At 36.8% G+C, this 22,206-nt stretch overlaps 1 protein-coding gene across 4 annotated transcripts in view; it reads left to right on the top strand.

Annotated features, from left to right (window-relative positions):
* The window catches only part of DIAPH2 (diaphanous related formin 2), an 886,560-nt gene that overhangs the window by 369,103 nt on the left and 495,251 nt on the right, over window positions 1-22,206 (top strand). For all 4 annotated transcript variants that reach the window (XM_067024271.1, XM_067024270.1, XM_067024269.1 and 1 more), the window contains 2 exons: window positions 17,469-17,570; window positions 19,471-19,565. In XM_067024271.1, coding sequence (XP_066880372.1) covers window positions 17,469-17,570; window positions 19,471-19,565 — 197 coding nt within the window. The remainder of the gene's footprint in view (window positions 1-17,468; window positions 17,571-19,470; window positions 19,566-22,206) is intronic.

Here is a 22,206-nt window from a genome sequence, read left to right as displayed (position 1 = left end):
TGCTTAAAATTGGAACCTGTAATCTTTTCATCTATATTAGACACCCAGAATAACAGTATGCACAATAACTCATGTCATACCCGTAATATATTTAAAATACATATGTATTAGAGGCAGAACTTCAAGGGTAATTTTAATGAAGTATAACTGTTTAGCCTTCTATATTTACTTACTCCTATTGTATCTTGTATGCCTTGGCTTTTAAATATACTACACCAGATGTCAGATGTAATCTCTGACCTTTTAAGTGTCTTTTCAGATTTATCTCCATGAGCTCTGAGTGGAAAGCTAGATATATTAGCGCTTCTTTCATTCCTCTTCATGGATTGTCACACCCAACTATGGAGTTCATGTTTTTTTCACCTGATATTTTAGAACCATTTTCCAGGAATAAATAGGAGCCTTTTCATTTCTTACTAGCCAATTTGAAGCTTTTGATTTGATTATATTTCTTTAAAATTTTTTTAAAAATTAATTAATTTTATTTATTTTTGGCTGCATTGGGTCTTCATTGCTACGAGCAGGCTTTCTCTAGTTGCAGTGAGCAGGGGCTACTCCTTGTTGCAATGCACAGGCTTCTCATTGCGGTGGCTTCTCTTGTTGCAGAGCCTGGGCTCTAGGCATGCAGGCTTCAGTAGTTGTGGCACGTGGGCTCAGTAGTTGCAGCATTCAGGCTCAGTAGTTGTGGCTCACGGGCTCTAGAGCACAGGCTCAGTAGCTGTGGCGCATGGGCTGAGTTCCTCTGCGGCATGTGGGATCTTTCCAGACTAGAGCTCGAACCCATGTCCCCTACATCAGCAGGTGGATTCTTAACCACTGCACGACCAGGGAAGTCACTGATTATATTTCTTTATGACACCTCTGTTCCAAGTTTTATGTATTGACTTCCTGCTCCCTCTCTGTAGTTATGACCAGTGCTTAAGTTCACATTCAAAGTATTCCAGGCTGAAAGCAGAGGCACACTTTGCTGGCAGCCATGAGTAAGGCCACAATGAGCCCCCACAGTGATGGGACTGAAGTGGCTGGGGTGAAGTAAAGGCCAGCCTAATGGCGAGCACAGCAGGTTTAAAAGAGTTTGCTAGGAAAAAGAGTCAGCAGGTTGCTGTCCTCATCCAGACAAATTTATTTGCTGTCTGTGACTATTAGCAGCTGCTTCTTACCTGGGTTATTACTTTCTCTTTTACGTTTCAGGTAAAACCTTCAATTCAAGGGATTTCTGAGTTGTTTGTGGTTTTTTTTTTTACACATAATGTAGATTTCATTCTAATCTTTATGAGATGTGTTTGACTTTTTTTTTTTTTTTTTTTCGGTACGCGGGCCTCTCACTGTTGTGGCCTCTCCCGTTGCGGAGCACAGGCTCCGGACGCACAGGCTCAGCGGCCATGGCTCACAGGCCCAGCCGCTCCACGGCATGTGGGATCTTCCCGGACCGGGGCACGAACCCGTATCCCCTGCATCCGCAGGCAGACTCTCAACCACTGTGCCACCAGGGAAGCCCAGATGTGTTTGACTTTATATGGTGATAGCTGTATCTGAATTCTACAGATTTCAGAGAATTTGGGAAGCAATGCAATGAGGATGCAATGTATTGATACATTGAGTTTTGCTTTGCTCTGAGATTTAGTATTTAATCTTAAACATTGCTTTTATCTTATATATGCCTCTATAAACAATACAGGAACCTCTATTATCTACCTCTTAGGCTCAAAAACTAATAAAAGGTACACAGAAGGCAATTACCATTTATTCTACAATAAACTATTAGGCTTATGTTCTTGTTTTATACTGTATCTTTTGTAGTTATGTTAAAAATGCTCTAAAGCACTGAATATAGTATTATTAAAAGATAGTTCTCACAGGAGACAGAGTTTCTTATAGCTGGACCCTCATCCAACAACTTTTTTTTTAAGTTCTTAAAAGCTTACAACCCAGGGCTTCCCTGGTGGCGCAGTGGTTGAGAATCCGCCTGCCGATGCAGGGGTCACGGGTTCGTGCCCTGGTCCGGGAAGATCCCACATGCCACGGAGCAACTAAGCCCGTGAGCCATGGCTGCTAGGCCTGCGCGTCCGGAGCCTGTGCTCCGCAACGGGAGAGGCCACAGCAGTGAGAGGCCCGCATACCGCAAAAAAAAAAAAAAAAAAAAAAAAAAAAAAAAAAGCTTACAACCCAAACTGTTTCTGGCATTTAGTAGAATAAAGTACCTCATGGAAGCTCGTTGTTAAACAGAAGCCACTTAACTATGATCTATTTAGTGATGTGCACACTCACACATAAACTCCAGTTATGGCTATCAATGCCTCAATATTAAACTAAGTGCTCCTGTGGAATAGATTTCATAGAAGTTGATTTAATTTATTTTGATGAATAGCTTACGTGCTGAACTCAGGTTATCATTATTCTCATTGTTTATAGGTGATATCAACATGCTACTAGCTAGGAACATAACTGTAGGTGACCTTGGAATAAAATAGAGTATTTTCTTTAGGGATTATATACTTTCACTAGAGTTTGGTTCTTGAGATCTATTGGTCTAAGGCATACAATCTTTAAAATGGCTACCTGGTATGCAAAAGCAATGAAACCAAGTTCCAGTGTGCTTGCTTCGGTATCATTTTGTTGAGCTCAACTGTGGATTTTGGTTAGACTGAATTTTCCCGTTTTTGAAAACTCTAGTTTTCATGGAATAAAATATTTTAACTCTCCCTATTTTGCATATTCCAAGACTTACCTGCTCTGGTTGTTCTCGGTGACATGATAAAAAAGGAGCATGTTTACATCAAACAACGATGAATCTGTCTTCAACTATCTTCCACTTTCCTTTCAACAACAAATCATTTTTTTTCCTTTCTCTTCTAGCATGGTGATAACTGCATCTATAAAAGGGAAGAGAGGCCCTGGTATCTAATATTAATTTTAGTATTATCTATTAATGTATTATGTATATACACATTTTAAATTAATGTACAAAATGCATTCCTATTTACTCTTAAAACTTCTATGTACTTCTGTGTACTTAGAGTGATAGATTATAGCAAGCAACATATGGCAAGATCCTTGCTCTCAGGGAATATATCTAGTTGATAATTGATTTAAAAATAGGGACTTCCCTGGCAGTCCAGTGGTAAAGACTCCATGCTTCCAGTACAGGGGATGCAGATTCGATCCCTGGTAGGGGAACTAAGATCCCACATGCCACTTGGCGTGGCCAAAAAAAATAAAAGTAAAGAGTGTGCCATGAGGATCATTTGCTTTCTTTTAAAATCTCATCAGTTGTCACTACTCTGTACCCAGCTGTTGAGCAAGTGTTGCCTTCAGTGTTAGATTCTGAGCTGTAGAAGAAATTACAAACAGGACTTCCATAGGTTATTGTTGATGATATTTGCAGTTTTCAATTTGGGGATTATTGAACTATTACAGAGTGTTGTATTATATGCCAGAGAGCAGTTGTTCCAAACCTTGTTGAGATCCAGAATTACCTGGGGAGTTGTTAAGAGATACAGGTCCTGAGGCCCTACAAACAGAGATCTTGACATTTTGATTTTGTAGTTATGGGTGTGTTCCAATCCAGATTATAAGTAGATGAGAGAGTAGGGAAGGACAAGGAGATGGGGTCAAGCATTCGACATTCTTCGTAGTATAACAGGATGATAGGTAGGGATAGAAGAGGGTTATGAATCTGTTTGTCTTAAGAACAGGATAACTCTAAGCTTATTCACATTTTGCTCTGAACATGTCTTTCCAACATTTCCAGAGTAATCTCACATATTGCTTACTACTTTGAAATAGAAAGTCACCAACAAACCAAACTTGACTTAAAAAAAAAAAGAAAGAAATGAAGAGTTCAGATACCGCCTCTCCTACCCTCTCAAAATTTTTCTAATGCTTCGATTACCTTCAACAAAATACCCTGATGTGGTTTCTGAACTAAAGAAAATTACAGCTGAAAGATAAAATTGAAACCAGTTGGAATCCAAAAGGGGAAAACAGAGACAATGTAACTGTGGTTGTTTCCCATTGAGCTCAGCCAGTAACAAACCAAATTGAGCTACTTAGTAATATTTTTATGTACATAAAGTAAGAGAACTGTATTATATGAAATTCAAAGTTCTGATTTATGTGTGTTTTTTATAGAACTCGGATTTTCTTCTTTTCATAAACCAGTGTATCCCAAGTGAAACATTACCAAACATTTTAGCTCCTTATGAGTTCTCATTCTACCCAGATATTGATGGGATGGTGGAAGCTAATTTCATAATTTTATTAAGGCTGATTTGTTTTTATGGTCATTTTATGTGTAGACATATGATGAAATCATATAAGAGACAGTTGTGGTCTGGGATTAAATTGTTGATCCCTGTAGGGTTGACACATTTAAAAAACATCAGGAGTATAAATGTGTTTGATTACGTGAATGCTATTTGAAAAACAGAATTATCAATCAACAGTTACAGTAAGGCACTTCTAGGTGCTATTTTGCAGGGAAGAGGTTGAACATTTACTCACATTTTCAAAAGGTGAAGCAAGAATAAATTGACCTCAGTTACAGAAGGAAGGGGATGAGGGACTGGATACTTACTGAGCACTTATTATGTCAAGGGTTGGTAAGCTACAGAAGGCAAATCTGGACTGCCACCTAGTTTTTTTTTTTTTTTTAAACATCTTTATTGGAGTATAATTGCTTTACAATGGTGTGTTAGTTTCTGCTTTACAACAAAGTGAATCAGTTATACATATACATATGTTCCCATATCTCTTCCCTCTTGCATCTCCCTCCCTCCCCGCTCCCTATCCCACCCCTCTAGGTGGTCACAAAGCACAGAGCTGATCTCCCTGTGCCTTGCGGCTGCTTCCCACTAGCTATCCACCCTATGTTTGGTGGTGTATATATGGCCATGTCACTCTCTCACCTCATCACAGCTTACCCTTCCCCCTCCCCATATCCTCAAGACCATGCTCTAGTAGGTCTGTGTTTTATTTCCGTCCTACCCCTAGGCTCTTCATGACATTTTTTTTTTTCTTAGATTCTCTATATATGTGTTAGCATACAGTATTTGTTTTTCTCCTTCTGACTTACTTCACTCTGCATGACAGACTCCAGGTCCATCCACCTCACTACAAATAACTCAGTTTCGTTTCTTTTTATGGCTGAGTTTTGTAAATACATAGGTGTTATTTGAAAGCCACCATGCTTGTTTGTTACTCATTGTCTATGGCTGCCTTCGGGAGACAATGGGAGAATTGAATAGAATTGCAACACAGACTGTATGACCTGAAAAGCCTGAAGTATTGACTATCTAGCCGTATCAGGGACTGCCATTTACACAGTTCCTAGAATTACCTCAACTGCTTTTCAGCGGTTCTCTTGGTTCATTCCAGGAGTCTGTCAGGGTGGCAGTGATCACACTTCGTCAGCTAATGTTCTTTGGTTTGGGCTTCCTCATCAATTGCTCCAGTCTGCACAACCATTTTTTAAAAATCTGGTGACTTCTCTGAGTCCTTGGGTCCCTGATATAATCTCTAAGCCTCTCACTCTAGTTCTTCATAAGTTACACAGAAATCAGTTCCTCCAGCTACCTAGCTCCTTCCCTAGAAGTAACTAATGTAATAAATGTCTTGTAAATCTTCCCGGAAACATTTATGTATATACCAGCAAATACATATCAATATTCTTTCCTCTGTTTTCCCCATAAATGGTAGCATGTGCTGTACAGTCTTGTATACCTTGTTTGTTGCATTTAACGATATTTGTGAAGATCATTCCATATCATTCCATAAAGAGCTTCCTTGGTCATGGATATAGCAGCAGAGTAGTCCGTTGAGTGGGACACACGATGGTTTAATCAGGCAGTCTTCTATTGTTGAGCTTTTGGGTTATTTCAAACCTTTTGCTATTAAAAACAATGCCCAGTGATTTCCCTGGCGGTCCAGTAGTTAAGATTCCGTGCTTCCACTGCAGGGGGCATAGGTTCGATCCCCGGTCCAGGAACTAGGATCCCATATGCTGCATGGTGCGGCCAAAAAAAAAAAAAAAAAAAACCCCCAAAACAAACAATGTCCAGTGTACTATAGTTTATTGACTCTGTCTCCAATTGATGAACATTTGTAATCTTTTGCTAGTAACAATGCTGGAATACATAACCTTAGACATAAATCATTGTGCACAAATGTGAATATATATGGATTATTCCAAAATATATATATATATGGATAAATTCCGAAATAATTGGAGGGCCTGTTCTTTTCCAGGCACAGATTTAGTTGCTAGCATGTAACAGTGCACAAAACAGTCACAAATACCTCTTTAAAATGGAGCTGACATCAAAGTGGAAGGAGCAGGCAATAAATAAAGAAGACATGTATTATGTCAGATGGTGATAACTGCTATGGAGAAAAATGAAGCAGGCAAAGGGGGAAAGGAGTGCCAAGAGGGAGGAGTTATGATTTTGAAGCACATCATCAGGAAAGATCTCTATGAGAAAGTGACATTGACCAAAGATCTGAAAGAAGTGGGGGAAGATCTGGGGATGATATAACCTCGAGTGAAAAGGCTCTGCTGTGGGAGTTGGTCTGCTATATTTGAAGAACAGCAAGGAAGCTAGTGTGGCTGGCGGAGAAGGAATGAGAGGAAAGTAGGAGCTGAGGTCACAGTAGCTAAGGAGAGGACATGGAATATAAAGTAAGGCCTTCTAACTTATGGTTACCAAAGGGGAAGTGTAGGGCGGGGGATAAAGTAAGAGTTTGGGATTAAAATGTAGACACTACTATATATAAAATAATCAACAAGACCTACTATATAGCACAGGAAACTCTACTCAATATTCTGTAATAAATTATGTGGGAAAAGAATCTGAAAAAGAATGGATCTATGTATATGTTTTAACTGAATCACTTTGCTGTACACCTGATACCAAGACAACATTGTAAATCAACTATATTCCAATATAAAATAAAAAAAATTAAATTTAATAAACAAAGCAAGGCATTCTAGGCTACTGTAAAGACTTTGGTTTTTATTCTGAATGAGACAGAAAACCATAGGAAGTTTCTGAACAGTGGAATAAAATGAATTGACAGGATATAGTGAAGAAGGGCAAAGATAGGATGGAGACAGCTCATCATTTTACTGTCATAACCTAGACTAGAAGTTACGGTGGCTTGGAACCCTTGGGTAAGAAGTGGAGGTGATCAGATTTGATGAAATGCTGGATTTGCCGAAGAGTGGGATGTGGCCTGTGAAAGAAAAGAGTCAGTGATGATTCCACCTTTTTTTTGCTTTGAACAATTGGAATTAAGTTGCCATTTGTCGAGAAAAAAACTAAAGCAGGTTTGGGAGTCAGACAAGGAGCTTGGTTTGGGATGTGCCAAATTAGAGACAATTATTGGGCAACCAAGTGGAAATATCCAGGAGATTAGAAGTTTCTTTTTAGGATACATAGTCTCCCAGTTTCTGTCGTTTGAATAAGTCCCTGGTGGGATCTAGAACACTGACGTTCTTCTAGACATGCTCAGGTACACTTGAAACCCAGACTGAAAAATCCTACATTGTCAAGTTGAGGCTCTGGCTCCAACTCTCTCAGGGTGTTATTTTGCTCACTCTTGCTCAACAAGGTTAATTGCCTTCTGCATTAAACTGAATTGTGTGCAGGACTTGTACCAGTCTGAGATGGACCACATTAAGAAAGAAAAACCTGGATATGGTGAATGCCCAAACTGTATTCTCAACAAGAAATGCCCTATTAGCCCAGTGGCACTGGGTTTTAGCATCGTAATTCCTACTGTGATGTTTTCTCAATACTCCTCTGTTTGACACACTTAGCTCTTGGGGTTTCTTGCTGGACTTATTGATTTGTGACAAGAAATTAGGAAATTTGACAGAACAGGAGGTCCTCTGAGTGTATGGGATGACCAGAAAAACATCAGTCCCTACGTAGCAAAGCCAGAGCCAAGCTGCGGGTAAAGGGATTAACTAGAGCTTGAGTCAGGTACACACAGAGATTAAAGGTTAACAGGAAGAACTCCCACCACCTCATTTGTCAAGTACGAGGTTGAGGTAAAAACCATACTTGAGTTTTGGCATTTAAATGATCATTTCAAATGAGGGAAACTCTCCCTAAAACCGCTTAGCTAACTTTATTTGTCCTTCCTAAAATATCCATTACCTGCTTAGCTATTGAGGCCCAATGGAAGATATACAACATTAGCTATGCACGTTGTTAAACATAGTGTTCCGGTGACATTTAGCACTGTTCAGGAATTGATTTAATGAACAGGTGTACAAGTATGTTAGTTATGCAGATGTTAATTTGCAGTAACATGTGCTGCCTGATTTGGGGGGTTCTTGTCTAAAATACAACCAGTAAGACTTGCTCCTTAATTAGGAAATCATTACAAAGTATGTGTGTGTGATTCCCACCATTAGAACCATTAGTCTTGTGCAATGTGCTCTAAACTTCGAGAACACTCCTGGTAATGCCATTCCTATGGCTTCAGGTACTGTGCAGGTGTCAGGATGAAATCTACCTTTCTGTGGGATGCTGTAGTTAGTTCACAGCTGTAGGCAATGTGGAGAGGGGAAGCTTCACAGTTGCAATATGCGGCTCTTGTAAGAGGAGACAGAGAAGCAATTTCCCAGTGCATATTGCATCAGCCTTTCCGCCCAAGGTTTGGTAAACAAATGTGTTATTCCTCACAAAATGGATTCACAGACAGTCGAAAACAAAATCGTGCTTGCTTTCCAAACTGACTAATCTTGACCAGTTTTTTTTTTTTTTTTTTATCATTCTCTTCTCTGTTGTTTCTGATTCCTGCTTACACTTGGTCCTTGGGATTGCTGACGCTAACAGTCTGTAAACTGTAAAAAAGGATGGACATATTTAAGTATCAGTCTAGCCATATTTTTATTTTTATGTTGAAAAAAAGGTACTTTGCACAGGCCAATATAGCAAACATCCATGCAGCAGCCTCCCAGAATGAACAAATGCTAATAACATTTAGTCTTATTTACTACAGATCTTTGCTTTGTAAGAAATAAAACATTAGAGATAAAGTTGAGGTTTTAAGAGTTCTACTTATTCTAGTATCACTTTCCTCCTCCAAGACAAACACCGTCATTAACCTGCTGAGTATCTATTCTATGTTTTTGTAATTTTTCTGTATATATATATGTGTGTGTGTGTGTGTGTCTGTGTGTATGTATATATATACTCATCTACAAATAATACAGAAGATTAGTCTGTGTTTTATTTTTAATTTAGATGAATGCTAATATACTGCATTCACCATTTTCCACCACTTTTATTTTTGCATTCAGCATTGTATTTGGGATCTCTTCTTGTTGAAATATTTAGTTGTAGCACTGTCACTGTAAATGCTGGGTTGTATTCCATTATATTAATATACCACAATTTATTTACCCATTTCATAACCCCTGGCATGTGGGTTGTTTCCAATTTTTGTACTGTTACAAACATGTCTACAATGAACATCCTTGTCTCCTTGATCATTTGACCTGTAAGTGGAAGGATTGGGGTATACTCAGGGTAAGCAGACCTTAAATATATTTGGTATTAATAAATGCTTATTTTAAGGTTGTCCTGATTTTTATTGCTACTGTTGGCACAATCAAATCCTTATTTCTCCACCTTGTCTCACCTTGTGAGACTTTTGTGATTTCCGATTTGATGAGTGTGAAATGGTGTTTCCTTCGTTGTTTTCATTTGCATTTCCCTGATTTACTGATGAGGTTGAGCATCCTTTTATTACTTGCTATATGACCTTGGGCAAATGACTCAATTTTTCTCTTCCTCAGTTTCTTCCTTTGTAAAATGACAATGGTAATACCTATCATATAAGGTGATATAAAAATTAAATTAGTTAGTTCCAGGCACAGAGCAGATGTTTAATAAAAGTTGATTTTGGTGGGGGTTGTGATGTTTGTGGTTGTAGTTACTACTACTTCTAGTACTACTACGACTATTATTATTGTTTTAGTTATTACCATTAGTACACTTAACCTCTTTTGTGTGTATGCAGATACATATACATGTATATATACGTGTGTGTATATATATGTATATATACGTATATAAGCCTTTGTGCATTTTTCAGTTGTGTTTGTTTAATATTTCCAGAAATGCAAAGATAAAGATGATTTGAAGAGAGTGGAAGATAACAATTAAATGAAAAAAATCATTGCAGCTATCATACAGAAATCATAGTAGATTTTCCCTGCCTGCCATTGTCATAATTGCACTCATTTTAACAATTGTTAATTGAAGCTAAAATAACAGCCGTTTCAACTAATACATTAAAAGATATTTCCATATAGTTATAATCACTTCTGGAATTGTATGCAGGTGAACAAAGTATGTACATATGTCAGGAGGTCACAATTATTTTATTTGTATGATATATCTAAAATGACAGTTGGGCATTACTTGTTGAATATACATGCATATATGTATGTATGAAGCTATATAAATTTTCAGTGTGGCTTGGAACACTACTATTATTAGCTTTATTTACCCTGGCTTTGTATATAGTACACTTAATAGGAAGTGTCATATTTTACTTTTCCATATATTCCTTCTTTTAAAAAATATTTTTTAAATTTATTCTATTTTATGTTATTTTATTTATTTTTTTGGCTGTGTTGGGTCTTAGTTGCAGCACAATAGGATCTTCGTCAAGGCATGCAGGATCTTTTTTTTTCATTCCAGCATGCGGGCTTTTCTCTAGTTGTAGCATGTGGGTTTTCTCTCTCTAGTTGTGGTGCACGGGCTCCAGGGCGCATGGGATCTGTAGTTTGAGGCACGCAGCCTCTCTGGTTGAGGTGCTCGAGCTCAGTAGTTGCGACACATGGGCTTAGTTGCCCCGTGGCATGTGGGATCTTAGTTCCCTGACCAGGGATTGAACCTGTGTCCCCTTCATTGGAAGGCGGATTCTTTACCACTGGACCACCAGGGAAGTTCTCATATATTCCTTATTCTATGATGTAACACATCAGTTGATGTTGATTTGAAGATAACAATATTATCTAATATGGAACTATGGCTTCCAATAACAAAAGGGAGATTTGCTGAGTGCTATGCAGGTATTCATTCAAGCTATATTATGATGGATAAGGAAATTATAATTGTTATATACCTTTTGGAGATACTTCCACAATTAGTAATTTTCCTGTGACCACTTACGAAAGACATGTGAGTAGATATTTAAGTCTTGTGTACCATTATATGCTCATGTTAGGCTAACACATAGTAGGTGTTCAACAAGTATTTGCTGGATGAATGAGTGAATGAATGAATAGTATTGATGCCGACTTTAGGAATCAATCTTTCTCATAGGAATTTTGAGATAAATTAGTTATAAAACTTTATTATGATTTATGGCAGTTATCACCATGTAAATCATTCAGTGTTACCCATTTATATTATCTTAATATTTGCTGCAAATTACGAACATCTTGACACATGTTCTGTGTATCCACTGGGATAGTGGAAATTAATAGGGGATTCCTGAACATTGCCTAAATTAGATTGGGGAAAGAATGTAACCCTGTTTACTTTACTTATGCTGATGATCATCCCTCAGCTGTAAAGGAATAAATTTATAGTACAACTGCATGTAAAAATCCATGTATTACATGAAATATAAGAATACTCAGTGGGCATTTTATCTTAGATAATTAGTATCTTAATGTTAACATATCTTTAATAATAACACAAATGTCTTTATTATTACATCATTATCTTCCTACATACAGTATTTTATAATGTTTCATCATTATTCAGTCAATTAGCATTGCCAATTTAAGCACACAAATTAATTTAATCTATCGGTTTTAAGCCCAGTGGCTGTATGGGTTTTCATTTGTACAGGGAGAGATCACATAAGACTGGAGGCCTCATTGTGAACCTGAGAATCATAGGACCATTGATGCTAAAATCAATTTTTGAAGTTTTTGTATTGAGAATTAAAAAACATCTCTAGTCTCATTCAAATAATTTGAAATAATTATACAATCACTATAATTTACTTTGTTTTAAAATAAATTTAAGTTTTATTTTTTTGTTGTTATAAACACATTTTACATGAAAGCTACCCCCTTAACAAATTTTTAAGTGCACAATACAGTATTGTTAACTGTAAGGCTCAGTGTTGTACCATAGATCTGTAGAACTTACTAAACTTGTATAACACACTGAACAGTAATGCCCCATATCCCTCTCCCTCCGGCTCTTGGTAGCCACCATTCTACACTGTTTCTGTGAGTGTGACATTTTAGATGCCTCATATAAGTGTAATCATTGCAGTATTTGCCCTTTTGTGAATTGCTTACTTCACTTAGCATAATGTCCTCCAGGTTCATCCAAGTTGTTGCATATGGCAGGATTTCCTTCTTTCTTTCTTTCTTTATTTTTCTGTGTACTCAAGGATAGTGATTTTCTTTCTTTTTTTTAAAATTAATTTTTATTGGAGTATAGTTGCTTTACAATGTTGTGTTAGTTTCTACTGTACAGCAAACTGAATCAGCTATACGTATACATACATCCCCTCTTTTTTGGATTCCCTTCCCATTTAGGTCACCACAGAGCATTGAGTAGAGTTCCCTGAGCTATATAGTAGGTTCTCATTAGTTATCTATTTTATACATAGTATTAATAGTGTATATATGTCAGGGACTTCCCTAGTGGTCCAGTGGTTAAGAATCCACCTCCCAATGCAGGGGATGTGGGTTCGATCCCTGGTAGGGGAACTAGGATCCCACATGCTGTGGGGCAACTAAGCCCGCATGCTGCAACTACTGAGTCTGTGCACCACAACTGGAGAGCCCTTGTGCCACAGCTACAGAGCCCACATGCTCTGGAGCCCGTGCCCCACAACTGGAGAGCCCACACGCCACAACTACTGACACTGCATGCTCTGGAGCCCATGCACTGCAATGAAGAGCCCACCTACTACAATGAAAGATCCCGTGTGGCACAACTAAGATCCAATGCAGCCAAAAAAAAAAAAAATAGTGTTTATATATGTCAATCCCAATCTCCCAATTCATCCCACTCTCCTTCCCCCTTGGTATCCATACATTTGTTCTCTACGTTTTTTCTCTACATCTGTGTCTCTATTTTTTCTTTTCAAATAAGATCATCTATACCATTTTTCTAGATTGCACATATATGTGTTAATATACGATATTTGTTTTTCTCTTTCTGACTTACTTCACTCTGTATAACAGTCTCCAGGTCCATCCACATCTCTACGAATGACTCAATTTCATTCCTTTTTATAGCTGAGTTATATTCCATTGTATGTATGTACCACATCTTCTTTATCTATTCCTCTGTTGATGGACATTTAAGTTGCTTCCATGTCTTGGCTATTGTAAATAGTGCTGCAGTGAACATTGGGGTGCATGTATCTTTTTGAATTATGGTTTTCTCTGGGTATATGCCCAGCAGTGGGGTTGCTGGGTCATATGGTAGTTCTATTTTCAAGTTTTCAAGGAACCTCCATACTGTTCTCCACAGTGGCTGTATCAATTTACATTCCCACCAACAGTGCAAGATGGTTCTCTTTTCTCCACACCTTCTCCAGCATTTATTGTTTGTAGATTTTTTTTGATGACGGCCATTCTGACCAGTGTGAAGTGATACCTTGTAGTTTTGATTTGTATTTCTCTAATAATTAGTGATGTTGAGCATCTTTTCATGTGTTTGCTGACCATCTGTATGTCTTCTTGGGAGAAATGTCTATTTAGGTCTTGCACAAATGTTTTGATTGGGCTGTTTGTTTTTTTGATATTGAGCTGTATGAGCTGCTTGTATATTTTGGAGATTAATCCTTTGTCCATTACTTCATTTGCAAACATTTTCTCCCATTCTGAGGGTTGTCTTTTTGTCTTGTTTATGGTTTCCTTTGCTGGGCAAAAGCTTTTAAGCTTCATTAGGTCCCATTTGTTTGTTTTTGTTTTTATTTTCATTATTCTAGGAGGTGGGTCAAAAAGGATCTTGCTGAGAGTCATGTCAAAGAGTGTTCTGCCTATGTTTTCCTCTAAGAGTTTGATGGTGTCTGGCCTTACATTTAGCTCTTTAATCCATTTTGAGTTTATTTTTGTATATGGTGTTAGGGAGTGTTCTAATTTCATTCTTTTACATGTAGCTATCCAGTGTTCCCAGCACCACTTATTGAAGAGGCTGTCTTTTCTCCATTGTATATTCTTGCCTCCTTTGTCATAGATTAGGTGACCATAGGTGCATGGGTTTATCTCTGGGCTTTCTATCCTGTTCCATTGGTCTATATCTCTGTTTTTGTGGCAGTACCATACAGTCTTGATTACTGTAGCTTTGTAGTATAATCTGAAGTCTGGGAGCCTGATTCCTCCAGCTCCATTTTTCTTTCTCAAGATTGCTTTGGCTATTTGGAGGATTTCCTTCTTTCTGAAAGCTAAATAATATTCCATTATATGTATATACCACACTTTCTTTATTCATTCATCCTTTGGTGGACATTTAGATTGTTTCCATATCTTGGCTATTGTGAATAATGCTGCAGTAAACATAGGCGTGCAGATAACTCTTCAAGATTTGAATTTCAATTCTTTTGGATGTATACCCAGAAGTGGGATTGCTGGATTGTATGGTAGTTCTATTTTAATTATTTGAGGAATCTCCATACTGTTTTTCCTAGTGGCCCTAGTGGCCGTACCATTTTACATTCCTACCAATAGTGTACAAGGGTTCCAATTTCTCAATATTCTCACCAACACTTATCTTTTTTTAAAAAAATAAAAACCATCTTAACAGGTGTGAGGTGATATCTCATTGTCGTTTTGATTTGCATTTCCCTTGTGATTAGCAATGTTGAACATCTTTTCATAAGCCTGTTGGCCATTCCGTATGTCTTCCTTGGAGAGATATCTATTTGAGTTTTAATCGAGTTATGGGATTATCAATTTTTTAAATTAAGTTATGGAATATTTAAGTTTTATAAGTATTATAAACATATATGAAATAAAATCATCTTAGGACAAGTGGCATTTTCTAGTCATTATGAAAGCAGGAACTTTTTAATATAGGAAAGCTTCAGTACTGTATAGTTAAGTTTCATACATCATTGCCTCTCTTCAAATTCTATATTTATCTAAGCCTGTGGTTGTGATTGCTAAGGAATGCTTTTAAAGTCAAAAAAGCCAAAGGTGATAATAGCCACTGGTCAATATCTACTGATCCTGGTGAAAACATTATTGTTTCTGAAAGCCTGTCTAGTTAAGGAGTTATTTTAAACTAGCTTTGCTCTAATGATTCTCAGAACAGCAGTGACCACTCATGGAATTCTTACCATTCCTTGAACCCAAGATAAAACCAAATTGTATAATACAAGGAAAATATACTAGGATTCAAAAAAGTAAACTGTGAACTCAAGATATTTAAGAGATCTAATCTTAATTTTAAAGTCTGTTCATGTGAAAAGGGGAGAGGTTGAAATATACTTTTTAAAAAAAAGCAAAAATATGAAGTCTTACAAAATGAGCATTATATATGCCTGGGTTAGTCAGGAGTCTGTTAGTTTGCAGGATAATCTTAATATGTCTTTCATACTATAGTATTTTCATTGTATATGTACTTTGTTAATTAGTCTCCCATAGTGGGATTTAAGGCATATTGAAAGATTAGGACAGTTTTCTTGACTAATCTGTTTGACTAGGACACATTTCTGAATGATACTAGAAGTAATTTCAATAAAATTCAGATAATTTTTTTATTGACAAAAGGACTGACTCTTGGACTGTTATTTCTTTATATAGAGTTGTGTTAGGCTGGGAGTGGCTTGAAAATTAGGGTAAATTAAAATGCTGATTATTTTATAGGAGAGACACTGTAGTCTTAGATCCTTTGGGGGAACACTTGTGATGGTTTTAAAAGAATATCTTAAAAGTCATTTTTCTTCCAGTTGACCAATAACTGTCTTATCTTGTGTAAACATGGCAAACTACTTGGTACTCCCATAAGATCATGATTGTCAAGTGTAATTACCTAGCCTGATTGGACTCTCCATCAGTTTAGATTGGTCATACTTGTAGAGCTTAGCACTAACTGTTAGGAATTTAGTTATTCAGGTAATTATTTTTTTTCTGTTATTTTTTGTAGTAAGTTCATTTAATTTTCATATATTTTGCACCAGTAAAACAAAGGGGGGTGTCTTAATGGACCCACAATATTTTGATGCCTTCTAGAAAGTTTTCCAGATGCTCACATCTGTGAAAACCTAGCTTAGCAAAAAATCTACTGTTGTCGTGGGTTACTTTTCCTCTCAAGAAGATCAGCAACTCATTTGTGATCTCCTTAACAAAGATCAGATAAATACTGATTGCCTCAAAATGACATTATATTTTTTAAAAGTAATAAGGAAACAGCATGATGATGGCCATGTGATTTAATGATGAAATTTAGCAGCAAGAGTTGGGCCAAAAGCATATCATTCTACTTGACTGAAAAATGTTGGCTTTACTTTTCTCATATTTTTTCCCATTACCTACAACCCTGTTTTTATATTAGAAGAGGTAAACTGCCAACACAGGAATATAGTGGTAGCTGTAGAATTTCTATGTAGGAGGGGTTTAGGGATTTGACATAAATCTGCATTTTCTTTGCAGACAGGATGCTGTTTTTCACTTTGGTTTGGGGGATGGCTTGTTGGGAGGGAGGGCTGGTGGAAGTGATGGGGGTCTAAAGCCCCTCCTTGGCACTGTAACTCCTCACGGTTTCAGGACATTTTAACTGTTTGGAACTCAAGGGTTACCTTCTGAATATAGCATAAATAAATCTTTCGTTCAAAGAAAGCAAAGAGCACTAAAAAATGGTGAGATAGACAAAGGGAACTTACTGAAAAAAAGACCATGTCTTTGAGGTTTATTAATTATGGGTATGCAAATAGGTGCTAACTGTAGTCTAACTTGCAAATGTTTCATGTTTATTCTTCAAAGAAGTCTCAGCAGGAGTTTTTATATGGCAACCTGTATAGCAGTTAAGGTTACCTTAGATATCTTTAAAGCAATTTCACTGAATTAAAGACCTGCCTAAATTTTAGCATATTTTAGGATAAATGCACATCTGCCTTTTTCCTCAATTAGTCCAAATTAGGGAGATTTTACTATATATTTAATTCCAGTACTGCTGTAGGAACCTGGTTAAGGAGTAATTAATGCTGCACATTAGGTAAGAAACAGCAATTGATTTTTGGTTCTGTTTGGCTTATCTTTTCTGCTTAAGTGCTGATATTTAATTTGTAGGGAAACCTCTAACCAGGTCTATATTTTTATGTTTATCCTCTTCCTTGAACTAATGGAATAAACCCATTTATTGATTTGGGCATGAGCTTTATTCATGTAGTTAATATGCCTTACTAATGTGATTCTGTGTATTTGGATTAGCACTGTTATTATTTATGAATCAACATTTTTCTTTCAGTTCAAAAGAATGCAGAAGCTTTTGAAGAAAAGAAGACACTGCCTACAAAGAAGAAAGTGAAAGAGTTGAGAATTTTGGATCCCAAAACAGCCCAGAATCTTTGTATGTAATTATTTTCTCAGTAGGGAGTGGTGGTGATGGTGGTGGTGAGGGGCTGTTGGATGTATTTAAAACAAAATTATAACTTCTTTGAACAGGTATATTTAGCACCTACTAGGAACAAAATTCTGTGTAAACATGATTTAGGCTGCCTTTTTGTCATTCAGCCATAAGAGACTACCATAATTTAGCCTTGGCTAGGCCAGGTGAAATTTATGAATAATAAAGTTTTGGAAAGTACTGATCATTCAGAATTGTTAGAGGCCACAGTGAGAGGAAAGGCAGAGTTGAAAAGAGTGTTATATTTTTTTTTCCTTCTGCCTAGGCCTGGGAGTGATAGTTTTAGAGTATTCACTAGTCACATTGGGCAAATCCTTTCACTACTATGTGCTTTATATTTGAAGGAATTGTGATGTGAGCTAGTTGTTAACCACTGTACTTTAAAACTAGTTAGTGAACCTTAAAGCCTTTAACAAAGCAGTCAACCATTAAATACGCTTTTCCTAAAGTAGCTGGACAGTTAAACCCATCTTCATTTACACAGGTCCTAGGGTTTTTTTGCCATAGTCTCCACTCTGTATTAAATTCAGCATTTTGCGTGTGTGTGTGTGTGTGTGTGTGTGTGTGTGTGTGTGTGTGTGTCCACAGTATGCTGTGTTTATATTCTGAGGATACTAAAACACTATGTATGAGAAATTTCAGCACATCAAGCATTTCTAAGTATGCAGAGAAATACCTTGGGAGTTTATTTTGTGAAGGGGTGTGCTATAGAGAATCAGATTAAAATAAACAACTCGTCATTCTCACTCTTTTGTCAGTAGGAATGTTGCTGTCAGAAAAGCAGTCTCCTAATAGCTGTTTTGCCTGTGTACATTGCTTACCCGACAGTTCTTTTTTTTTTTTATGAAGTGGATGTTCAGTACTTTTTAAAAGAAAAAAACATAGTGTGATCTTAATTGCTAGTTGATATCTGTCAACATTATTTATTTGGATTATGGAGGTCTCATTTGGTGTTTATGTCTATCTATTTGGTCTATTATGTCTATCATTTTATGTTTATGTAATCATTTGCCTGGACAGAGGAGGATGCTTTTTCTTTAGGTACCTGTGAAGGCATATAGACCTCTCCATGAAAAAAAAAAAATTCTTAGGAATATATTTATGTTCTGGTGATAAGAACACGTGTATGTTCTTTAAAAAGTATGTTCAATGGAGGTTAAAGTGGAATGTTTTGTTGAACAATGCTTTCTGAGTCAGTGTAAGCTTTTCTAGGTATAATTTGTTGAATTATTCCCATATGACATAATATATATCCATTTAAGAAAAAGTTGACAAGGGAAATCGTTGATTCAACATAAAAGCAACTAATAGCATACCTCATGAATGTCATCAGGGATGCAGAGAACATCGAGGATTCAGACACTAATTTTTTCTTACGTGAGAGAACTGCAGAGTAGATTGATATGGTTTTCTTAGTATCGGGTTACTTTACTGTCATTCTCAAGAAGTGCTGTAGTGGATACATCTGACAATCTCCACGGTAAATTCTACATTGAATTAAAAGGCCTACTTGAGATAAAATTTCTAACTTTTCCTGGGTTATTTTGTATTAGCTTCATCTAAAATTCATAAGCATGTAGTCATCAGTGCTGTTAGTAGTTTTATCTTGTATATAAAAACGCATGAGCTGTAGACATTAGACCCTGAGTTAATAGGCCATTTTGCCTAGATGAGTAGTATAGTCCATCAAATGGAAGCTACTTTTGTTTGTTCATAATTCTGTAGAGTAATATTAGTGACAGGAATTTCATATTTTGAGTCTATGAAATGGGAATCAGGTATTTATTAGGACTTTAAAATTGTGATGCTGCTCTCTTTTTAATAAAATCAATTTTTATTTTAGCTATCTTCCTAGGATCATATCGTATGCCATATGAAGATATAAAAAACATCATTCTGGAGGTTAATGAAGACATGTTGAGTGAGGCCTTAATTCAGGTAACTTGCATATTTTGCTTTTAAATTTCATTTTCACAGATATTTCTAGATCGCTGTCCTTTCAATGGAGTTGTGTGAAAATGTTCTTTTATGATTGGATAATAGAATTAGGAATATCTAGCTGTGTGGGACAGTAAGAGGACTCAGACGATCTAGGTTCTAGGTATGTGTCTGCCATTTATTAGATATGTGTCCTTTTAAATTTAAGTCTGTGCACATGTAGACACATCATCCTCTGTACATAAAATTGCATCTATTTCATCACCACAATGACACTTTTAGGTAGATATTGTTATTACCATTGTATGGACGTAACACTTAACGTGCTGGGGATTGTGCTCTTTATATATTTTGTCTCATTGAATCCTGCAACAGTCTTATGAGATAAGTACTATTATCCTCATTTACACATCAGGAAACTGAGGCTTAGAGAGATTGCCCACTGTCACCTAGGTGGTAAGTGGCAGAGTAATAGAGCTGAGACTCAGAAAGCCTATCAAGACTCTAAAGCCATTGCTCTTTTTATTCTATTATTCTGCCTCCTATGGGCAAACTATGTCAGTTCGCTAAAGCCCTATCTTCTCATCTGACATTACTAGGTCACTGTGAGGATTACACCAAATAAACTGCTTGGTAGAATAAAGCACTCTATTAGATCTAACTCTTAGAATTCTTCTTATGTTTGACCCTGTCTGGTTTAATTTTTGGAAGGAAGAACTGCAAGATATTTCATGGATGGGCATAGTCATTGCAGGTTTTTTGTTGTTTGTTTTTGAGCCACGTGGCTTGCTTTGATTTTAAGAAGATTGAGTAGTTTATGCTGTAAGAATTTTGTTATACCTCCCTTAGACTGTCTCTAAATCTCAGAGCACCAGTGTCTGCCATTTGAGCAGGCTGTGTCTATATAGAAGTTTCTCCATTGCGTAGTGTAGGCTTGCATTACAGTTTACCCTGTAGGACGAAGGGTTAATGAGTTTATGTAGGCTCTTTATTATCATGACACAACTTTATTAACCTCAACAAAAGTTACACTGTGCTAAGAAATTCCCTTGTGAAAAAGTTTTTTGAAAAATGTGTTTTCTTTGTCCAGCTAGCCAGGTCCAGAGTTCTCTGAGTTGAAATGGAGAGCTGATCACATTTGTCCTGCCCACCTTAGTCCCGTGATTCTTTGCACAATAGTCAGAATGAGCAAGTTAAGAAGCCTAAATGTGATTTAGTTCTCCCTCTTTTTATCCAGTTGGACAGTTTCATTTTAAAGTACTAAAAGGCAAACAAACATCTGACTCCTATTCAGTAGTTGAAGCTTTTTAGTCTTTTCTGTATAATCAAATTTTAGTAAAAGACAACCATATTTTGAAGAATTAATCAATGTAGGCATTTATTTTGCCCATTAAAACTGTAGCTTTTCCTTCACACGCCTTAGTAAATAAAAAAGAATGTAAATATGCAGAGTGCTACTGTGATATTTATTTACCAGTAACATTAAAAACATTTATTATTTTTAAGTCATGTTTTCAGCTCTTTAGGGAATGTAAGAAACAGAAGGAGTCTCACTTATGAATGGCCCTCTAATATGCAACAAGCTTTAAAAATGTATGTATAGAAATGTATTACGTGGGATTTTTTTTTCTGTTTCACTTGATTTTGTAGCATAAACGATACATATTTGTTTCTCTCTTTAAATTGCCTGGTCCAGTTGGGAGGAAGGAATTGCTTTCAATTTGGAGAAGGCAGTAAATTATGTCTAAATTATTGAATTCAGCTGGTTTATTCTTATCCACTATGCAGTCAAAAGGACTGCTTGTGAAATCACATCATTATGCTAAATCTCGGAAGGTGAGTGAAGGAGAACCACAAAGTGTAGATCCTGCCAGGTTCCTTCTGCAAGTGTTATACCCATTGCTTCCGTGCATTTCCTGTTTGCTGGGGATGGGTTAACCTTTTTCTGTCTCATCTCTTCCTCTTTTCTAGACATCCATTCCCCTTTCTAAGCCTGTATCTTTCTCTTTTTCACATCTCTGTGTGTTTTATCACTTGCATCCTTTGCCCCAACAATTTTGTGCTTTCCTTTTGTTTAAAGCAGGCCAGTGAAGACTTTTTTCCAAGCTGGCTTGCCTTCCTCCTCGATGCCAGATACTCTAAAATTTCTTCTCATTCCTTACCCTGCTCAATCAAAACTCATTTTCTTACTTCTGCCTGTAAGAGAAAACAGTTTAACATGTAATTTAATAGTATGCATGATTGGAATTGTGCTGCTTGGTTACGAGGCACAAATTGTGAATAACTCATCTGAGTTATGAAAGTTAATATTGCATTTATGCAGACAAATCCAATGTCTGAGTATCTTCTAGTAAGGAGGAAGGTCCTGGGTAGAAATAGTCATTTCATTTTCAAGTACCCAAAGGAGACTGCTTCCCTCAGGCCAGAGAAAAGAGTAGATCACCGCTGCCTTTCTCCCTCCCATCCTAGAAAGGGTTTGCTTCAGTGATGCAAAAGTAACATCAATTTGCCATTCAAAGGAGCTGTTTACCATTTATGACTAATTACCATGTAGCACATTGATAATGCATAGCATTAAATATGTATCATCAGATTAACTTTGTTGTAAGTTCTATTTGATTACAGTGCTAAACTCCATCCA

Source organism: Kogia breviceps, chromosome X (assembly GCF_026419965.1).
Source record: "Kogia breviceps isolate mKogBre1 chromosome X, mKogBre1 haplotype 1, whole genome shotgun sequence".
In the NCBI taxonomy this organism is placed as follows: domain Eukaryota; kingdom Metazoa; phylum Chordata; class Mammalia; order Artiodactyla; family Physeteridae; genus Kogia; species Kogia breviceps.
The sequence above is the reverse complement of the archived record's forward strand: the minus strand, read 5'-3'. Positions and strand labels throughout refer to the sequence as shown.